The following is a 20,468-nucleotide window of genomic DNA, read 5'->3' as shown; positions in this document are numbered from 1 at the left end:
ATGTATTCAAAACAAATGCTTCCTATACCTCGGGAATGCCATCTCTCTCACCTAACTTACAGAAGTTATGTGTAATCCAGAGGTTTGTACCAGAATTCCCTACGTATGGGTTACCTACTGCCAAACAACTTGATGTGTGTTTCATTTATTGGTAGACAGCTATGCTGAAACATACATAGGAATATTGCCATTTGTGCTCCAGGAAGTCAGCTGAGATGGATAGTAATATAGAGCAGGTCTGTCAAGTGCTGCTAGATCATACCTATGATGGGGGCAAGAGTGGGCAGAGACTAGAGCCAACTGTGAGGCAATCTCAAGGGATGCCTCAGCCCACTGTGCTGAGAGCTCTGCAGAAGTTGGGGTGAGAGGCCAGGCCTCTATACACCTGGGACAGCCAGTCATTGGATACAGGCTCTCTTGGGAAGGAAGTGTGACCTTACATGATGTAACTCTCTTAAGCTGTGATAGCCTCTGACATGGCTACCAGATAAAGGCTGCCTTCTGATCACTCCCAGCTCTTGGAGTAGCAAGTATTTATTCCTGAAGGGTGATCTTCAGGAAGTGTATTATAGATTCTGTCACAGTCCGCTCTTCATTCCGCTCAGGTCCACTTCTTCATAAGTTTCAGGGTGCCAGTTGGCCTGTCCTCCTGGGGGATGCTTAGAAGAAGGCTAATGGGACTTAGAGCTCCTGTTGCCACAACCGAATTATTTTCTCCCTGCTCTACTGTCCATTCTCAATTCTACACCTTGCTAGCATACATTTTGGTCTTTGTGGCTTTCATAGTGGTGTGACCAGGCCCTCATTCCTGGAGGTCTGAGCCTTTCGGTTATTAGGCCTTTCTAAGAATGGGAAGCTATACTTGTCCGTTTATTAGTGAAATTGGACAAGAGAATACAATGAGATGCATGTAAATGTGTTCCTCTGTGTCCTCTTTGTGTTCAGCCCTACTTTTTTTTTTGGTCATTGGACCTTTATTTTATTTATTTACATGTGGTGCTAAGAATCAAACCCAGTGCCTTTCACATGCTAGGCAAGTGTTCTACCACTAAGCCACAACCCCAGCCCCCCAGTGCTATTTTCTTCTTTGATTCCTTTCCCAAGTACAGTCAGAAAGTAACTTTTGTCCTTTGTGTCTGTGTGTGTTGTGTGTGTGTGTGTGTCACTGGAGACTGAGCCTAGGGCCCTTTACCACTAAGCTACATAACCAGCTTTTTCTCTTTAATAAAACAGTGTCTTGATAAATTGCTGAGACTGGCCTTGAACTTGCAATTCTGCTTCCTCAGCTATTTCCTCAAAAGTAAAAATAGCTGGGGATTTGATGAGTGCTTGCCTAACATGCATAAATCCCTGGATTTGATCCTAGTCCCCCCACCAAAGAATTATTATGTCTTGCACTTCCCTTAACTGAAAGGGAGTACCATGGCTTCACCAGGTTCTGAGACAGCATATTTCACACCTGGACATAATGCTCTAGAAAGGCTAACTAAACACTGGGCTTGCTGTCAAAGGACCACAAGGTAAAATAGTCACCACATTAGCAGAGGTAATTTAATTCTTTAGGATAAATACTGAGGTATGTTCTAGTTGGGTCAGTTCCTAATCTTTTGAGGACCCTTCGTACTGATTTCCATACTGGTTGTACTAATTTGCAATCTCAATAACAGTATATAAGTGTTCCTTTCTCCTTTATGTCCTCTGTAGAATTTACTATTTTTTTTAATTGTACTGGGGATTGAACCCAGAAGTGCTTTACCACTAAGCTACATTTCTGGTTCTATTTTGAGACCAGGTCTTGCTAAGTTGCTGAGACTGGCCTTGAACTTGTAATCTTTCTGCTTCAACCTTCAGAGTTTCTCGGATACAGGTGTGCACCATCACATCCAGCTATTGTTTGTATTTAAAAAAAATTTTTTTTTGTAGTTGTAGTTGGACAGCATGCCTTTATTTTATTTATTTTTATGTGGTGCTGAGGATTGAACTCAGTGCCTCCCACATGCAAGGCAAGTGCTCTACCACTGAGCTACAGTCCCAGACCATATTGTTTGTATTTTTTATGGCTGCCATTCTAACTGAAGTGAGATAAAGTATTAGTGTAGTTTTGATTTGCAGTTCTCTGATTATTAAAGATGTTGAACATTTTTTTCATGTATTTATTGGTCATTTGTACTACTTTTGAGAAGCATGTGTTTAGTTCATGTACCCATTTGTTGATTGGGTGGTTGTGTTTGTTTGTTTGTTTTGGTGTTAAGTTTTTGGAACTCTATGTGTTCTGGATATTAATCCTCTGTCAGAAGTGTAGCTAGCAAAGATTTTCTTTTCTCTAGTTTCTTCATACTCTTAACTGGGATACAGAGTTTATTTGTGGTAGCTTCATGGACATTATTAAGTGTATAGTTAACTTGACCGTGTTCCTGAGCCTTTCACCTAACAGTTAATATTTTTAAATGTTTCATATTTAAGACTTGAGAGTTGTCTCTTAGAAAAATCTGTGTGTACATGCTTATGCATTCAATTTAGAGTGTCAGATATTGTAAACTTTTGAAAGGAAAAACCTATGACCCTTGCCCCATGATTGTCCACTCAGATTCTTATTTCCCTGAGGCAAACACTTTTTAATTTTAGTTGTTACTGTAGAGGTTTTTTTTTTTTTTTTAGTTAGACATAATACCTTTATTTTTATTTTATTTATTTTTATGTGGTGCTGAGGCTTGAACCCAGCACCTCTCATGTGCTAGGCAAGCATTTTACCACTAAACCACATCCCAGTGCCCCTCCCCCTTTTTAAACTTACCTGTTTATAAGTAACAAGCTTAGATCACCATTTTTTTTTCCCCAATGCCGAGAATTGAACACAGGGCTTCACTCATGCTAGGCAAGTGCTTTACCATTGAGCCTTGTCTCTAGTCCTATCACTGATTCTTGATTTCTTTTTCTATTGCTTTATCTGTGGCAGATAAGCATTTTGTTCTCTTTGTTGTTGTTTCTCTCTGACTTAACCCCTGCTCGAACCACTTTACTTTTCTCATTCTCTTATTGAATTACTAGGTTTTGGTTAAGTAAATGCTGAGTTTACATTATTATGACTATGCTAGCTTGAGCTACATATATCCTATTTGTTTTCTAGATTTAATATCTATGTGGGGTTTCTTCACTAGTTCTTTTTCTTATGTAATTATTAATATCTTTGTATGAATTCCAAAGTTCTTTTTACTTTCACTGAAGATACAAATGTACATGTGTGTATGTGTGTATGTATACATCCATATACATACATATATGTGGTATGTATATATGCATATGTATACATACATACATGTGACATATATGTGTCATGTAATGATCACTTCTTGAAGCAGCTGCTCTCCTGATTCCTTGTGTCCCTTTGTATATGTGTGTGCATGCACACACATGCACACACATACTGGGGTACTGGGGGGGTTTAAGCTCAGGGGCTTGCACATGTTAAGCAAGCATTCTGCCACTGAGCTACATCCCCAGCCCTTTTTAAAATTTTTGAGAGAGCGTTTCTCTAAGTTGTCCATGCTGGGCTTGAAATTGCGATCCTCCTTCCTCAGCCTCCTGAGTAGCTGGGATTCTGTGTGTGCACCACCATGCCCAGCTTCCCTATGTGCTCTTGCTGTCACCTGGACTAGTTGTTCCACAGAGCTGTGCACATGATTGTCATTCTGGGAGTCCTCTTTACTACTCTCCTGTATCAGAAATTGCCTATATCTTATGTCTTTCTCAAGCAGACTTTAGAAGCTTCCTGGAAAAGATTGCCTGGGAAATTAACTCTTCTTGAGAATTTATATGTCTAAAATACCTCTCACTTTGTGTTTGAGTGATAGTTTGCCAGTGTGGAGATTTCTGTTAGAAATCACTTTCCTTCGGAATTTTGAGGCATTTTGTCAGTTTTCTAGTGTTTCAGTGTTGTGGAGAAGTCTAGAACTTTTCTGATTTCTGGTCCTGGGTGTGTTACCAGATTGTTATTTAATCATTGAAAGTATTTCAGCTGAAATTACAATGACAGAGAAACTAAAATATTAGTAACTTAAAATAAGATAATCTATTTTTCTTTCAAGTAAAAGTTCAGGTAGGTAGTTTAGGGCAAGTGGCAAATACTCAAGATTCTTCTATCGTGTTCTACTATGTGTGGCTTTGACTATATTATCCAGTGTGTGAGAGCTCCTCAATTTCAGGAATCACGGTATAGGAGGCAAAAAAGGGACAAAGAATATATATACTCTACTACCTCTGACAGAAGATTCCTATAAGTTGATGTTATGTGACATCTCTCTTTAGCCCACTGGTTAGAACTAGCCTAAAGGGTAGCTGGGAAGTATAGTCTTTATTCTAAACACTCATATGCTCAGAGGGAAATGCAGTTAGGGGTGAGATGGGATCTGTCCTTGCCATTAGTGTCCTAGAATTTTACTATGTTTACTTTAGAATTTAAAATCTGAATTAGTTTTCTGTTACTGAATAATATATTACCCACTTATTAGTTCACATTTCTGGAGGTCAGAATTCTGTGTAAAGCCTAGTTGGATTCTCTGTTCAGACTAAAATCAAGGTGTCATCTGGACTGTGTTCCATTCTGGGACTTGGGAGCCACTTGCAAGCACATTCAGTTGTTGCAGGACTGAGATCCCTGTTGGCTGGGAATTGTTATCAACCCCTACAGGCCCCCCTCAGGTCTTTGCTGCATGGGGTATCACACATTTCCACTCTTAGCCATGAAGTTTCCAGTCCTTTTTGAAGGCTCACTTGAATAGGTTCTCTCTGTCCAGGAAATATTTTTTTATCAAAGTCACTTGTGCCAGGTACATGACTTGATTATAGAAGTAAAATCCATCATGTTCCCAGTCTTGAGGATCGTACAGGATGGGTACCAAGGATAGTACTCTTGAAGACCCTTCTAGGATTACATCTCCTCAATCTAGAAACTACTTCCCTTGCCTTTGGAATAGTTTCTTCTATTTAGAAGTTTATTCAGTTTTCTCTTTATGGAACTCTAGTTGGGCAGATAGTAAACTTCAGGAATGATCCTCTGCTTTTCCTTTTTTCCCCTCTTTAATCCTCTTCTTATCCCCCTGATTTTGAGAAGGAATATTTGAATTCATCTTCTAATCTTTCTATAGAATATTTTACTTTTGCCATTTTTTTAAATACCTTCATTTTATTTATTTATCTTTATGTGATGCTGAGGATAGAACCCAGTGCCTCACATATGCTAGGCAAGCATTTTATCACTGAGCTACAATCCCAGCTCCCTATTTTTGCCTTTTTAAAGAATTTTAAAATATTTTCCCATGTTTTTTATTGCTACATTATATTTATACACAAAAGTGGGATTCATAGTTACATATTTGTACATGTACACAACCTAACTATATAATTTGATCAGTATTATTCCCCAAGAAATATAATTTTTTTGAGTGTCCCTTTTTCATTGCATTCAATCGTGGTTATTGAAGAAGCATCTCATTTCTCTCAGGATGTTATAGTTCTTTTAACTTTTATGACCTACAAGTTCTTGTTTTTTTTTTCTTTTCTGTCTTGATATTTGCCTTTTATACTAGTTGTATCTCAAATATAAGAATTGAATGGCACTTTTCAAAGCTCATAGAAGTCCTGTGGTCTTGAATAGGACTTGTTGACTGTTGGGATTCATTGCAGGGTGAACTTTGAATCTGTGTAGTAGATTGTGGTGTACTTTTGTACTTGCTGTATTTTGATATATATATTAGTATATGTGACGCATTTACTTTTGTGCCTCAGGTTCTGTACCTTTAAAAAGAGGTGTAATAATAAGTATCCTTGGTATATTTTGGTGAAGATTTAAGTTAGTAAAAGTTTTTTGTATTTTATTAGAGACAGGATCTTGCCGAGTTGATTAGAGCCTTGAACTAAAAATCCTCCTGCCTCAGCCTACAGTGTCTATTACATTGAAAATGTTAGCTAAATATTAGATATTATGTATTTCACTTGCTTACAAATAATTGTTTTTAAGTTTTGAATCTGTTCTTAAGTTTCATCATAACTTTGATTTTTCTCAGGAAATAAGTCATAATTTTCCAAGCAGATGTATTTCTGTAGATATTTTTTTCATTTGTAATTTATATTCAAGGAATACTTTATTTGCCAGAGTTTGAGAATTGTATTTCCACACATATGGATATTGGATAATTAAAGGTTACCCCCTTTAAATAATCAGTTTTTTTTCCTTAAAGTAACCATTTTGGTAGCTGTATTTTTAAATGTTTTTAAAAAATTAACATTTTTTCTGCCCTCTCTATTATAGTATATTAGCATAAACCCCAAGAAGATTTTCTGATATTTTTCTTAGAATTGTTAAAGGCAAAACTAATCTAATTTTCTTGAGTCTCTCCTTACAATCTCAAAAGTTCATTAAGCTAAATTTGAGAAATTATTTCTTCTAACTTTGAAACCTGAAGCCTATATAAAGAAATTATTTTATAAATGAAATTTTTCATGTTGAATTTCTCTTAAAAATAATTTTATAGGGAAAAGATTTTTTAAAAAATCAACACCGGAGTATTCATAATAACCAAAAAATAAACCCAAATGTTCATTAATGAATGATCAAACAAGATTTGCTATACTCATGCTATGAGTGTTGTTCAGCAATACAAAAGAATGAAGTACTGGTATGTGCCAAGACATAGATGAACCTTAACACTGTGCTGGGTAGGACCTTCCTTCATCAAAATGTGCATAATAGACAAATCCATAGAGACTGAAATTAGATGAGTGTGTTGTCAAGGGAATGGGGAAATACGGTTTGAGTGTTAATGGATATGGGGTTTCTTTTCAGGGTGATAAAAATATTCTAAAATTATATAGTGATGATTATTGCACACAACTCCAAATATACAAAAAGCCATAGAATTTTACACTTTAACAGGGTGAAATTTATGTGAATTATATCTTTTAAAAAAAATTTAAATATTTATTTTTTAGTTGTACTTGGACATAATACCTTTATTTTATTTATTTATTTTTATGTGGTGCTGAGGATCAAACCCAGGGTCCCACACGTGCTAGGCAAGCACTCTACCACTGAACCACAACCCCAGCCTGTAAATTGTATCTTAATACAGTTACTTAAAAGCCATATGGGTATGGGATTTTGCTCTTTCACCTGATATGAATTGTGTGTTGATAACAAGAATAGAATTGTGCAATAAAGGAATGACTGACAATTTGCTAAGCAGAATGGGGTTAGGGCAATTTGAGGGTATGATTCATGGTCATGTTAAATTTTCTTTAAGCTCTTTTGAGTATCAATCCTAACCACTAGGGGGAAAAAAGGAAAAGTAGTATCTTGCTCAAAGCCAAAACTTTGCTCCTCCAATTACTTCTTTGACAAGTTGGTCAAAATGCTGTCATGGCCAGGAATATTTTAAGCAGAACATCTTTATTTGGACATAAATATTCAAAAATAAATAGCTGGTGTTCCAGGTGCAGGACTATAACAGTGAATAGAACAGACTAAACCCTTCCTTCTTTTTTTTTTTTCCTGACAACGAAATGCATTACAATTCTTATTACACATATACAGCACAATTTTTCTAAACCCTTCCTTCTTAAAAATCCAGGACACTGGAAATACTAGGAAAATGAATCAAGCAGAGGAAGGAGAGTTAGTGGATGGCTAATGCTACTCTACCTAGAGTGGGCAAGGATGTCTTCTCTGAGCAGGAGCTTGTTTTAGCTCTGGTTTTTGTTCTTATTGTTGTTGTTCTTTTTACTTACACATGACAATAGGAGATATACACGTGTGTGTGTGTGTGTGTGTGTGTGTATGTATATATATATATATATAATTAGCTCTGATTTGTTGAAAAAATTATTAAAATGTGTCTACACTCCCTTTTCCACCTTCCTTAGCTCCTTTTATAGTCTAGTTCTTGGCTCCTCCAGGAATTGGAGTTTGGGGGAAAGGTCATCAGTGGTTCACTAACTTTAAGGGCTTCTGTTTTCTTCAGCTGCAACCTGACATTCTGATTATTTCTTTGGAAGGAGGCTCTGAAGTTTCTCTGGCTGCCTTCATGATTCTTTTTTTGTTTTTTCCCTTAAGGCTTCATTTTTTTAACACCCTTTTCTTTTCTCGGGAAACTTTGTTCAACAAACCAATCTACTCTTATGGCTTCATTTTTTTAGTTCCTAGGGGGTTATTTGGAAATCTGTAATTTTACCTCAGACTACTCTGCAGGCATCCAGGGCCTCTGTTCAGTTGCATGTTGGTGGCCTTAGCTACCCCTCAGGGAGCTGAAATTTCATGTATCTAAAATGGGGCTTATCTTCCTCCACATGGGCTCCCTGTGTAATATTTCTATTGGTCTTTGAAATAGTTTTCACTCTTAATTCTTCTTTCTATTGTTGGCACTTGGAAATATATTCCCCCCACCACATAGATTGCTTTATCTCTGCTATTTTATTGATTTTTTTCCTTGATTTCATCCTAAACAGGTGTGCAAAGTTTGTCGGAGCTTTCTAAAGTCACTTCATTTTTTTTTTTTTCCTCACAGTGCTGGAAATTGAGCTTAGGACTTTGCACATGCTAGGAAAGTACTCTACTACTGGGCCACACACAGTAGTTGATATCCAGGAATGTTCTCTGTGAAGCCTTGTACAATGTTAAGTATATAAGTATGTTAAGTGAAATAATTAATTAAATATGTGGGCAATTGTTGAATGGTTCAGAAAAGAACAGTTTTCTCAGTGGATGAAAGGGATACCTGTGAGGGCGGAGTGGAAATTAAAAGTACCAGGGACTCGTAAGTACTAGGTGAAGAATTCCAGATCTTGGGGGATGACGAAGAAAAAGATGACAGCTAATTGTTTTGTATCTCTACAGTGTTAAAAGGCAGGATGATCTTTGAGCATAGAAAACCACAGCTGGACTTTAACTTTTTTAAAATTTAATTTAAGAGTAGTTATGCAGCAAAACGTCCACTGAGCAATTAAAAATAGGCCTCGCATATGCTAGGCAAGAGCTCCACCACGGAGTTACAGCTCTAGCCCCTACGTACTGCATTTAAAAATAGGCGGGAAAGGTCTGGGGGTGTAGCTAAGCGTTAGAGTTCTTAATATGTACAGGCCCTGGGTTTAATTTCCAGCACTGCAAAACAAAACAAAAGAATAAACAACAGCAACAACAACAACAAAAACCCCCCAGACACAGATATATATATATATATATATATGTGTATATATATATATATTATATAAAATCCCAGATTACAGATATAGATACATATATATAATTCTATATAACGTAGAATAATATATATAATATATATAATAACAGAATAATATTGAGCCATGAAAAATATGTCATATACTAGACATATATATTAGAAAATAGGTGTATAACATAAAACAACTATTTCCTATGGATGAAATTATGTTTAAAACATCTTAAGTTTAGGGTGGTACAGTGGTGCACTCCTATAGTCCCAGAGACTTGGAAGACTGAACAAGAAGATTTAAAGCCCAGGAGTTCAGGGCTGACAAGGGCAACATTGGTGAGACCTGTCTCTTAAAAACAAAACAACATAAAAACTAAAACTTCTGCAATGGAAAATGATTAGAAAGAAAGAGCAAAATGTTTATAGTGGTCATTTAGTGATTAGGAAAATGAGTATATTATTTCCTTTTCTTGTTTGTGTTTTTTTAATGTTATTTAAGTACTTAACTATAAAAATATATTTTTAAATAACATAGAAGTTTTCTCTTTCCTTTGGGCCATAAAATTTCCTATGACAACATGAAATATCACTTCCTAGGTTATAGCCACTGTCATCCTAGGAGTTAGAACAGCACTTAGTGTGGAGCTTGAAAGCAAGCACTGTCATTATTCTCTCCTTGGGCACTATATATCTCAGGCAAAGCAGATATCAAATTTCTATTGTCTGCATTTTTCTCCTCCATTTGTTTTAAGTTATATAACTGACCAGTGATACCTGGACTTAACATATATTAACAATTAATTTGAAATTCCTAAAATAGCAATTAGCCACTTATACATGAATGAAACTGTCATTTGTTGTTTGCTTCATGATAAGCAATTCCTCAGCAGTATAGTACATCTCATTAGTTTATATCACTTCAGAGAATATTATTCTATTTTCTGAATGAATAAATATTAACTTTAAGAAATGTAGGTCTTTTGGGGAATTATTGTTTCTCATCAGGCCTTAGAGGAATGATAAATGAATATACTATATGTTCTAATTTGAATAATGGCTTTTTAAACTTACACATTTAGTTTTATCACAAGAATAATTTTGGTACATGCCACATAATTTATTTTAAAACTTATTTATAGATGTTGGCTGTGTATTGTGGATTGGCAGTTTTCTAGGCAATCATCAATTATTATTACAATTATTTGAATCACTTATTGTCATAATTGATGTCATATAAAGATCCTTATATAGGACTTTTTTTTGTAAAACTCTGTAATGATTGATAATTTGGAAAAGGAATATAATAAAATCTTAGCTTAATATGGCCAAAAATAATTTGTCTATTTAGGAATTGGTAATGCTTCTCTTAGAATACGACGCTGATACTACAGTGGTAAATGGAAGTGGACAGACAGCAAAAGAAGCTACACATGACAAAGAAATCAGAAGCATGCTTGAAGGTAAATATCATGGATCTTAACATAAGCATAATTTAGCTTAATTATAGCCAAGATCAACAGTATGGGTAAAATAGCTTCTAAAATATCCATGTAGATGACAAGAAGCCTGTACTCTCTTGTACTCTATTGATAATGTCATTTGGGGAGTAGTTATTTGTACACAAAATTATCTATATGAGAATTCCCTCATGGCATTTAAATTCTTAGCTTATACAAAATTATGCATGTTTTATAAATCTATTTTTCCAATATCCAGCAAAATAAAAGTAGAAAAAGAGAAATGAGGGAATGTAGTGGATAAGCTGGTGAAATATGATTGTGAAGGAATACAGAGGTGCTGTTCCAGACAGAGAAACCAAGTAGTGTGGCTACTGGGGGTGTTTTGATATTGGGGAAGACAACTGGCTCCATTTTCTTGAGGACCTCATTGATGTATAACAGTTATTAGTGTTTTTATCTGTGTAATATCCTACATCCTACTTTTTACTATTTTTCCACTGACTTTCAGAACTGAACTCTTCTTTCTTATTCTGCAGTTAGAAAATGTCTGTGTTCAGACATCTTTATTTAAAAAATTTTTATTAATGTATATTCTTTATATGTATTAATAGGTTAGTGCAATATTTTCTTACATGCATACAACATACACTGATCAAATCCAATTCTTTTTTTTCTCCCACTTCCCAGTCTCCAGTATTCACTATTCTTCTTTCGGATCAGCTTTGCTTGTCAGATATCTTTAGATCAGTGTCTTAACATACTCCTGCATTAAAACAAATTCTTTCATTGTCAATGAATAGAAGTCACATATACTATCTCTGTCAGGCAGTATATCATGTGATTTGGGGACATGCAAAATGTATTGGTTGTAGTCTCCGCCCTTTAATACATTATAGACTAATTGAGAGGATAAGGTAACTGTCTTTGTTCCTGTCCTGTTGTTTTAATGTATCAAGATGAGAACCCAGAACTGAGGTTTTCCTGACAGACTGGAATGTTAGGTGAGCCTGACAAGTTGACATTTAATAAGAGAAATTGTAAAGACATGCTTTAAGGCTCTTCCAAAACCTAAATTGTGCAAGGACAAGGGCTTATTTGACTTCACGGGTAATATGATTTGTCAGCTCATGTGGTCATATCCTGGGAAACAGAAGTAGAGACCCAATTGAGTGATTCTGTTCTAATGAGCTCCCCTTAGTCAATATAATACCATTTGTGGGTAGATCACTAAACAGTCATTGGCAAACTACAAGAGGTGCTTTGAGCAACCTACGAAGACCATACATAGACCAGAAACCAGATCAGGGGATAATGCACAAAGAGACAGGAATTTTTTTTTTTTTTTACTTTTTTACTACCTTTTATTTTGCCTTTTGTTCAACAATGATAACTGTTTCCTTGACACAGTAAATTTCACATTTGAGGCTGAACTTCCGCAGCTGGGGTAAAATGAAGCACAGCGGGTTGACTACTGTACCACAGCTGTACAAAGCTTCCTTTATTTTATTTTATTTTTTTTATTGGTTGTTCACAACATTACAAAGCTCTTAGGAAATTTTTTATTCCAGAGAGATAGACATAGTTAGGCACAGTGACAGCATACTTAAATATCTGAAGAGCAGTTATTTAGGAAAGGATGTTGTTATTTGTGGCAGAACTACGGCCAGTTGATGGCCCACTTGATATGGTACCAGGGAGTTGATATTTGGGGCCAGTGTATTGTCACAATGGTGTGAGTTTCCTTGGAAAGTGCAGTGAGTTTCCTATGATTTTAGTATTTGGGGAAACAGTAGACTACTACTTGTCAGGCAAAAACAAAAAAACAAAAACAAAAAGAAACCCAAACTTTTTTATGTTTCTCATTTGTCTTTTTATTTTGAAAAAGTCTCCAACCTATTGGAATATTTCAAGATTAATACAATGAACAGTTGTACTTCCTTTGTATGTCCTTTATTTAGATTCATCAATTGGTAGATATTTTGCCATACCTGAGTTATTGTACATATTTGATGTTATTTACTTTTTTTTGTTAAACAATTTGAGAATAATTTGCAGAAATACTGATACTTCAGCAAATATCTCTTAAGAACAAGCATATTTTCTTACATATCACATAATTTTAGTCTTTCCTCAGTTCTGTAGGGATTGGTGTAAGGCATCCCTGGATACCAAAATCTGCAGGTGCTCATATCCCTTACATAAAATGTATTTGTTTATAATCTATGCATGTCTTCCCAAGTAAATTACTTATGATCCCTAATACAGTGTAAATGCTATATAAATAGCAGTTTTACTGTATTATTTAGGGAATAATTACAAGAAAAATTTGAACATGTTCAATACAGATACAAAGTGTTTTATTATTTTCAATCTGGTTGGTTAAATCCACAGATGTGAAACCCATGAATATGGAGGGCTGATTTCATAGTGATCACTCTCAGGGAACTTTACATTAATATACAGGTTGAGCATCCCTAATCTGAAATTGGAATTGCTTGAAAATGTAAAATTTTTGAGTACCATGATATTCAAAAAGTTTTTGGATCCTTGAGTATTTTCCATTTTGGATTTTTGAATTAGTGTTGACAAGTGATCCCAAACATTTTGAATAAGGGGTACTCAACAATATTATATATGTTTTTTATATATAAATTTTGCCTGTTGTGTAAAAAAACTTCTTGTAGCGTTTTCCACCCAATCCAGGATCTAATCAGAAGTCCCATGTTGTATTTAATTGTCACATCTTTCTAGTCATCTTATATCTGAAACAGTTCTGCAGGCTTCCCCCCTGCCCCTTTCATAATGTTTGCCTTTTAGAAGAGGAAGGCAATTGTGGAATTATTTGTAGAATGTCCCTCAATTTGGGTCTTTCTGTTTTATATGATCAGATTCAGGGTATGCATTTTTTTTTTGGCAGGAATATTGTATAGGTGAGGTTGTGTCCTCACTGGTGCATCATAGGAGATACAGAATGTCACTTTGTTCCATTATTGGTGATGTTAACTCTGATCACTGGGTGGTCCACTGGAATTCTATGTTTTTCCCTTTGTAACTAATAAACTGAGGGAGAAACTTGAGACCACTTAATGTATTTTGTTTACCAATAAATTTTCAGTCAGTGGTTTTAACATTCATTGATAATATTTGTCCAAATTATCTATTTCTGTGGTGATTGTGAAGTTGTGATTTTCTATCTGCATCAAAATTTACCAGGTATTCTGCATTTCAATGTGTGCTACTACAAACCTGTGAAAGTATATAATTGTCTATTAAGGTGAAGGTAGATTTCATTACCTCTGAAATCCCAACTAACTCTGGATTCTGATTGAAATGAAAGAGTTTGGTATCTTATTAAATTTAAATTTTAATATTTTTTTTTGGATTTAGAGTATTTCCTTAAGATGTATTCATGGAGATAAAAATATATATCATTAATATGCAGCCCACTATTTTCACAAAAATACAGTGTCCTTATGAACAGCATCCACAGCAAGAAAGAGAATGTTATCAGCACTCTAGGAGCCCCATCACCTGTTGGAGTATTTGCTTTTCATTTACTGGATCATCAGTCTTTGCTCTGAATAAACATAGCACAGGAAGTTTACAGGAACATATGCAGGGTTTTCAACTCTTAAATTCCTATTTGTTCTCATTTGTGAGCCTAGAAAATCTAGAAAAAAAATATTAGGGTATTCTTTATATCCTTTCCCTGAAGTGTGAAACATTATTTAACAACTGATATGTATTGTGCTGAGTACCTTATAAATGCCTGGATACATAAGAATTAAGAACAGGTGCTAGACTTAAAGGACCTCTGAGAGAGGACTGGGGATATAGCTCAAGATAGAAAGCTTGCCTAACATGCATGAGGCTCTGGGATCCATCCAGACACTAAGGGAATAAGTTATAGGTCAGGATAATGCAGTAGTGGAGGCAGGTACCAGGGGATTACTGCTCTTGAAGAGCTCATAGTGAAAGGAAAGATGGAAGATAGTGGTTCCTATTAAAGCCACCTAGCGCCTACATAGACAGAGTCCGAGTATGGAAGCAAAAATGTGAGAATAGATGATGATGATTCTGAGTTACTTCATCATTTCTTAAGACAAAGCTAAACTGGTTTTTACTTTTCCTATATTCAATGTTTGTGTTCTCTGTAGTTGAAATGCAGTGGTTTACATAGTATCTGGATCAAGGATTAGCATGTAGTAATTACTGTTAAAAAATGTTCATCTGTTTCCCCAGTAATCTTGTTGCCCAGCCTGTTTCTCTGCGCATGACTCGTCTTAGCCAGGAAAACTGCCAGGAGAATAATCCTCTCTTGAGCCTTTGCATAGGATATTGTACATGTGTGTTAAATGGGATTACTAAACTTTGTATGAAATTGTTTCTTTTCTGTAAGTCAAAACAGAATCCAAATCTAGCAGAAATGAGAACTTATTCTACTCTTAGATTAGATTGCCAGTTGCTCTTTTCATGCAAACATGATTTGAAAGTAGCATGGGCTTTGGCACCAGCTTGCCTAAATTCACAGCCCAGCTCCTCTACCTCATGACCTTGGCCAAGTTCCCTGACCTGATGCCTCCATTTCTTTGTCCATAAAATTAGCATAGTAACAACTACTTCAGGGTGGGTAGGATGATGTAATGAGTTAATATTTTTTAAGTGTATTGAATAGCACTTGGTAGTAGTGTTATGATATTTATTAAATAGAATAAATTTTATAATATGTGGAAGTATGTAAGTAGATTAAAACCTATCTGCATATGTTTATGTGATTTGTTTATCTTTCTACCAATGCTATTTCTTATTATTTTTCTCTTCCCTTTAAAAGGTTCTGGAAGGTCTGAACACAGTTTATCTACCTTTCCAAGCAGATAGATACATAATAGTATTTTACTATACAAAAGTAATTTATAATTTTGTTGAGTATTATGGTGAATAAAACAAAGTCCACTGAATTGAAAACATAATTCCATCAAACTTGAAGGAAATTGAACTCATCTGAAAGAATGAGAGTCTATAGTCTGCATTTGAATTACAGTTCAAAACTTTTTTTCACTATGACCACATTTTTCTTTATATGTCTTTGTAATTAAGTTGCTAAAAGGATGCTGACTGGTAGCAGAATCATACATGTTTTCTTTTTGCAGCTGTAGAAAGGACACAACAAAGAAAGCTTGAAGAATTGCTTTTAGCAGCAGCAAGAGAAGGCAAAACAGCAGAACTCACAGCTCTGGTAATACAACAATAAGCAAAAGGCAGTTCTTCAAGAAATTTTAAACTTAATGTAAAGTTCATAATTTCATGAACAGGGGACTGAATGTGTCAGAGATTATAATAATAGGACAAAAGTCCTTAAATGTCTAACAACATTGAGCACAGTAAAGTTTAAGCAGGACACATTTTAAATGGTGATTTGTTTTTCTGAATTTCTGATTTACATTCCCACCCCCTGCTGAAAACCTGATGGATAAAAATCTAATTTTTAATAGAAAATAGTTAATGTAAGGACAACTTAAATTATTTTTTTGGATTAAACCAATTTAAAATTTAAACACAATATGTAGGAGTCTCTAAAAGGGTAAGTTTTTCTCCCTAATTTTGATGAGCAGTAATTTCTGAAAGGAATGCTGTCCTTCTAGAAAATAGAAAAAAGGGATGTATTTCAGAATATTATATCATGTTAGTGCAGATTAAAAGCTTTGCATACTTTTTTTTTCCTCCTAGGAGACCTACTTTCCAGTTTCCATTTCCTGCATAGTCTCATTAAACATGAAACTCTAAATTTGTTCTGAATTCAAGACTGAAGCATTGCCATTTGCTTTAAAGTTATTTCAGCTTTATTTGAAACAGCTCCTTTAGTTTCTAAGTTTAGTGCCTGAAACATTTTTTAAAATTTTGTGAAATGGAGACTATATAAAGAAGTTCCTAAAACAGTAAGGTGGGAACAACAAATTCAATAGAACTTTGACATTTACACATTTAACATCTATGGTTTTAACTCTCCTCAGGGACTGTTCATGGTAGCCTGATTCGTAGCTTTGCTGTCACGAGTGTGAAATAAATGCAGAACTGGTCGGAGCAAGCACGCTTGGTGAAATTTTAATGCCAGGGGTGGATAGGGTGTCACTGGCATAGCGTGTAGTGTCTTGTCATCAAGGGCTGTGGAAACTGGACATAGGTCTGCGATCTAGTGGCATTTGTGGGACGAGCACAGGAGTGGTAGGGTTGGCTGGTTTAGTGAGCCAGAAGTCATGTATAGTCTAAATGCCAAACCAGTCCTGCTGTTCTCCAGGCTCTGCTTGAACACCTTCTGGGAAAAAGTCTGCTTTTGATGTATAATTCTGCATTGCATTTCTCTCATTGGTAGCTCAACAGGCCTAATCCTCCTGATGTTAATTGTTCGGATCAGTTAGGAAACACACCGTTGCATTGTGCAGCCTACCGGGCCCACAAGCAGTGTGCCTTAAAACTTCTAAAAAGTGGAGCAGATCCTAATCTGAAGAACAAAAATGGTAAGCATATTGATGAAAGCCTTTGCTGGTCATTCTGAAGCCATAAAATGCGTTAATATTATATAAGATTATTTTGTTTTAGTAGTCAGCCTTTGTTAAACTGTATGATCTCTACTTTTGAAGTCAAGGCATTCACTAAAGAAATAATAAACACTAGTTTTCTTTTCAGTTAAGATTTAAACTCTTTGGTATTGCTTACCTATGCCAAAGGAAGCACCAGTGATGACTAAGATAGATCTGACCCTTGAGGGAAAGATAAGTACTGTTGATTCCAATTGTTTGTAGTAGTTATGTCCTGGAACACTGCCACCAATACTGAATTAATGAATTCTGAACCATTGTTCCTAGAAGCTCAGGAGGTTCCTGGGGGCCTCTCGTCACATTTTCACCCACTGATCTATAACATTTGTGGGTCTTTTTAAAAACACCTTATTTAATATATATTGTTGATTCATTAATACTCAGATCATGAGTAACGAAATCATAATTATGCCTGAATGAAGCTTGGCTAAGTTGTGTTTTCTGTGGAAGGCACATCACTATCTTGTACCTAGGAACACTAGGCAGTACTTCAACACTGTGCTTTAGGGCCATTTAAAACATCAAAGTCGCCAACAAAAACACAAAAATGTGACTCTAAATATAAACCACAGCAGGGACACTTGTTCCTTATGAGAGCTGAACCAAGTATCACCTTTTTTTAGCTCAACTTGTAGAACAAGCTGGGAAAGTGAGTCTTGGGCAACTCAAAACTTTTCCCCACTCTGAGAATGTGCATGAATAACCAAGAAATCACCATAGGTATTAATTTTGGTGTTAAATAAATTTAGCAATGGGCAAGTTGGCAAATATGGAATCTACACATGTTGGGAGTCTAGGGTACATGCTTGACTGTATCCAAGATAGAATTGGATAAACAGAAAAGAAGCTACCAGAAATGTCTTGGGTAATTAAAGGGAGAATATCCCATGAGGGCCTTTTATGTCATTTTAGGATGCTTCCCTCTGCCTGACACCAGCCTGTATTAGGACTTGTCAGTGCTCCTGTAGGAAGGACTTTGTATCCAGCTCCATCAGAGCCTTAATTATGTTTCATTGTAATAGTTATCTTATGGAACTGTCTGCCTTAAGACTAACCTCATTTGCCCAGGGATAACATTTTATTAACAGGTTTAACTAGCACCTAGAGCAACATATAGCACATAATATGTTCTAATATGTGTGTTTGTTCAAGGTTTGGGTTAAATAAAAATTATTTCACATGAAGGAGTAGGTATTTGATATAGACTCTAAAATCCTAGTAGGATTTTAAAAAAAAATCATGTCTAAATGCTTCAATTTGTATCTCTAACAAAAGGCTGTATCCTTAGGTTTTTCTCTAATTTTATAAACATAATACTTTTATTAAGATTTTGATTCCCTATGATAAGAAGTTTGGGAAAGGGTATTCTTGGCAGAGAAAAGATTATGAAAAAAACATGAAGATGAAAACATAAGTTTAGGGGATATCTCCAGGTTGTCACATCCAAGAGCATATAAGAGGAGCAGCATTAGGTACTACTGCATACAGGTTAGACTTATATAGTAGAAAGCCTTGGAATGGCAGGCCATCTTACCCCTTAATTTGGAAGGTCACTTGCAGCATACCTCAATTTGGAATAGCCACATTTCAGGTACCTATTACTACATATGATTTGCATCTACCATATTGGACAGTACAGCTCTGAATGCACCAAACTATTCAAGGCTCTGTGTTAACTATGCTTTCCTCACTTGGCTTTTTTTTTCCTTTATGCTGGGGATTGAACCTAGGTATTCTCGGACAATGAGCTACATCCCCAACCCCTTTTCCTTTTTGAAGCAGGGTTTTGCTAAGTTGCTCAGGCTGGTCTTAAACTTGTGGTCCTCCAGCCTCAGCCTCCCAAGTTGCTAGAATTACAGGTGTCCACCACTACACCCAGCTTGCATATGATATTCTTTCTGCCAGAAATTCTTCTTTTCTACTTATCCATATGGTAAACCCTATTCTCACTTCAAGAGCTGGCCGAAAGTCTGCTTCCCTCATGAGGCTCTCCCTATATCCCTAAAACAGAGTATAAGTTCTTCCTGAAATAAAGGTATGAGAGAAATTGGAGGATGGAGAAGGGGACATACCCACGAGAAGGGAAAGAAAATCAGTTTAATGGAAGCCAAAAGAAGAGAAAAAATTCAGAGCAAAGGGGTAGGATGTTATTGGTATCATGTTCAACTTAGACTGAAGAAGATAAACACTGAGGAAGGGCCGTGGAATTCATTGACTCAGTGTGTGGTGGTCATTTCTGAAAGAGCAGTTTTCACTGGACCATTGTTGAACAAAGGCTAGGTTAGGGCTTAAGGATTGAGTAGGAAGTGAAGAAGCTGAGTTAGCACTATTTAACTACTTCTATTTAAGAACAGATGGCTTCATAGCCAAGTGGAGTTTTAAAATTTTATTTATTTATTTTTTTGTGTGGCATTGGGGATGGAACTCAGGGGCTTCACACATGCCAGGCAAGTGTGCTATCTCTAAGCTACATCCCCAGCCTCAAATGGAGGTTTTTTAAGGCAAAGGGAAATTTAAGCATTTAAATTTAAGGAGGAATATGTAATAGAAAAAGAACTTGAAGATTTAATTGTGGCAGAAATGTAATTTTTTAAAAGGTAACATTTATGGTAATAGCAAAAAAAAAGTGGGTATATATTTGATAAAAATGCTTAGTTTTTTTATGGAGGAAATTATGAACACAACATAAAAGAACATCTAAAAAAATAGACCTATCATGTTTTGGGTGGAGAGGAACTCAACATTTAAAAGCTAGGGGTTCTCCCAAAATTAATTTATGAATTCAAAGAAATTCTAAGAAAGTCAAAGGTTCAAAATGTAAAAAGGAAAGAGAACCTGGGGTATTCTGCTGGATAAAAGGAGTAATGACCCTATGGTAATTAAGACTCATTTATTCAACAAATACTTAGAGTGTTTGTGTGCTGGGTAATACCAGATACTCGGGATCTGGAGCAGTGAAGAAAGCAAAGCAGGCAAGCCCCTGTTTTCAGGGAGTTTTGTATCTATGTGAGATGGGAAAATGGGGGATTTAGAGTGCAGCTTAAAATTAAGTGCAAACTTAATTTGACTTAAGTTACATAATATCATCTAGCTAGCTGTAAGTAGAATAGACTGCAGGAGGGCAGGGACAGAGAGGAACAGCAAGGAAGAGGCTGTTGGAATAACCTGGGTGAGAGATGGTGTCGACTTCA

General features: G+C 35.7%; 1 protein-coding gene across 4 annotated transcripts in view; it reads left to right on the top strand.

Annotated features, from left to right (window-relative positions):
• OSBPL1A (oxysterol binding protein like 1A) overlaps nt 1–20,468 on the top strand; it is a 217,301-nt gene that overhangs the window by 31,049 nt on the left and 165,784 nt on the right. For 3 of the 4 annotated variants that reach the window (XM_081263607.1, XM_081263606.1, XM_081263608.1), the window contains exons 5-7: nt 10,570–10,681; nt 15,832–15,917; nt 17,052–17,196. In XM_081263607.1, the coding sequence (XP_081119733.1) occupies nt 10,570–10,681; nt 15,832–15,917; nt 17,052–17,196 (343 nt within the window). The remainder of the gene's footprint in view (nt 1–10,569; nt 10,682–15,831; nt 15,918–17,051; nt 17,197–20,468) is intronic. The other variant, XM_081263609.1, reaches the window with a different exon arrangement.

The sequence above is a fragment of the Spermophilus citellus genome, assembly GCF_964194105.1.
Source record: "Spermophilus citellus genome assembly, chromosome: 12".
Taxonomy (NCBI): domain Eukaryota; kingdom Metazoa; phylum Chordata; class Mammalia; order Rodentia; family Sciuridae; genus Spermophilus; species Spermophilus citellus.
The sequence above is the reverse complement of the archived record's forward strand: the minus strand, read 5'-3'. Positions and strand labels throughout refer to the sequence as shown.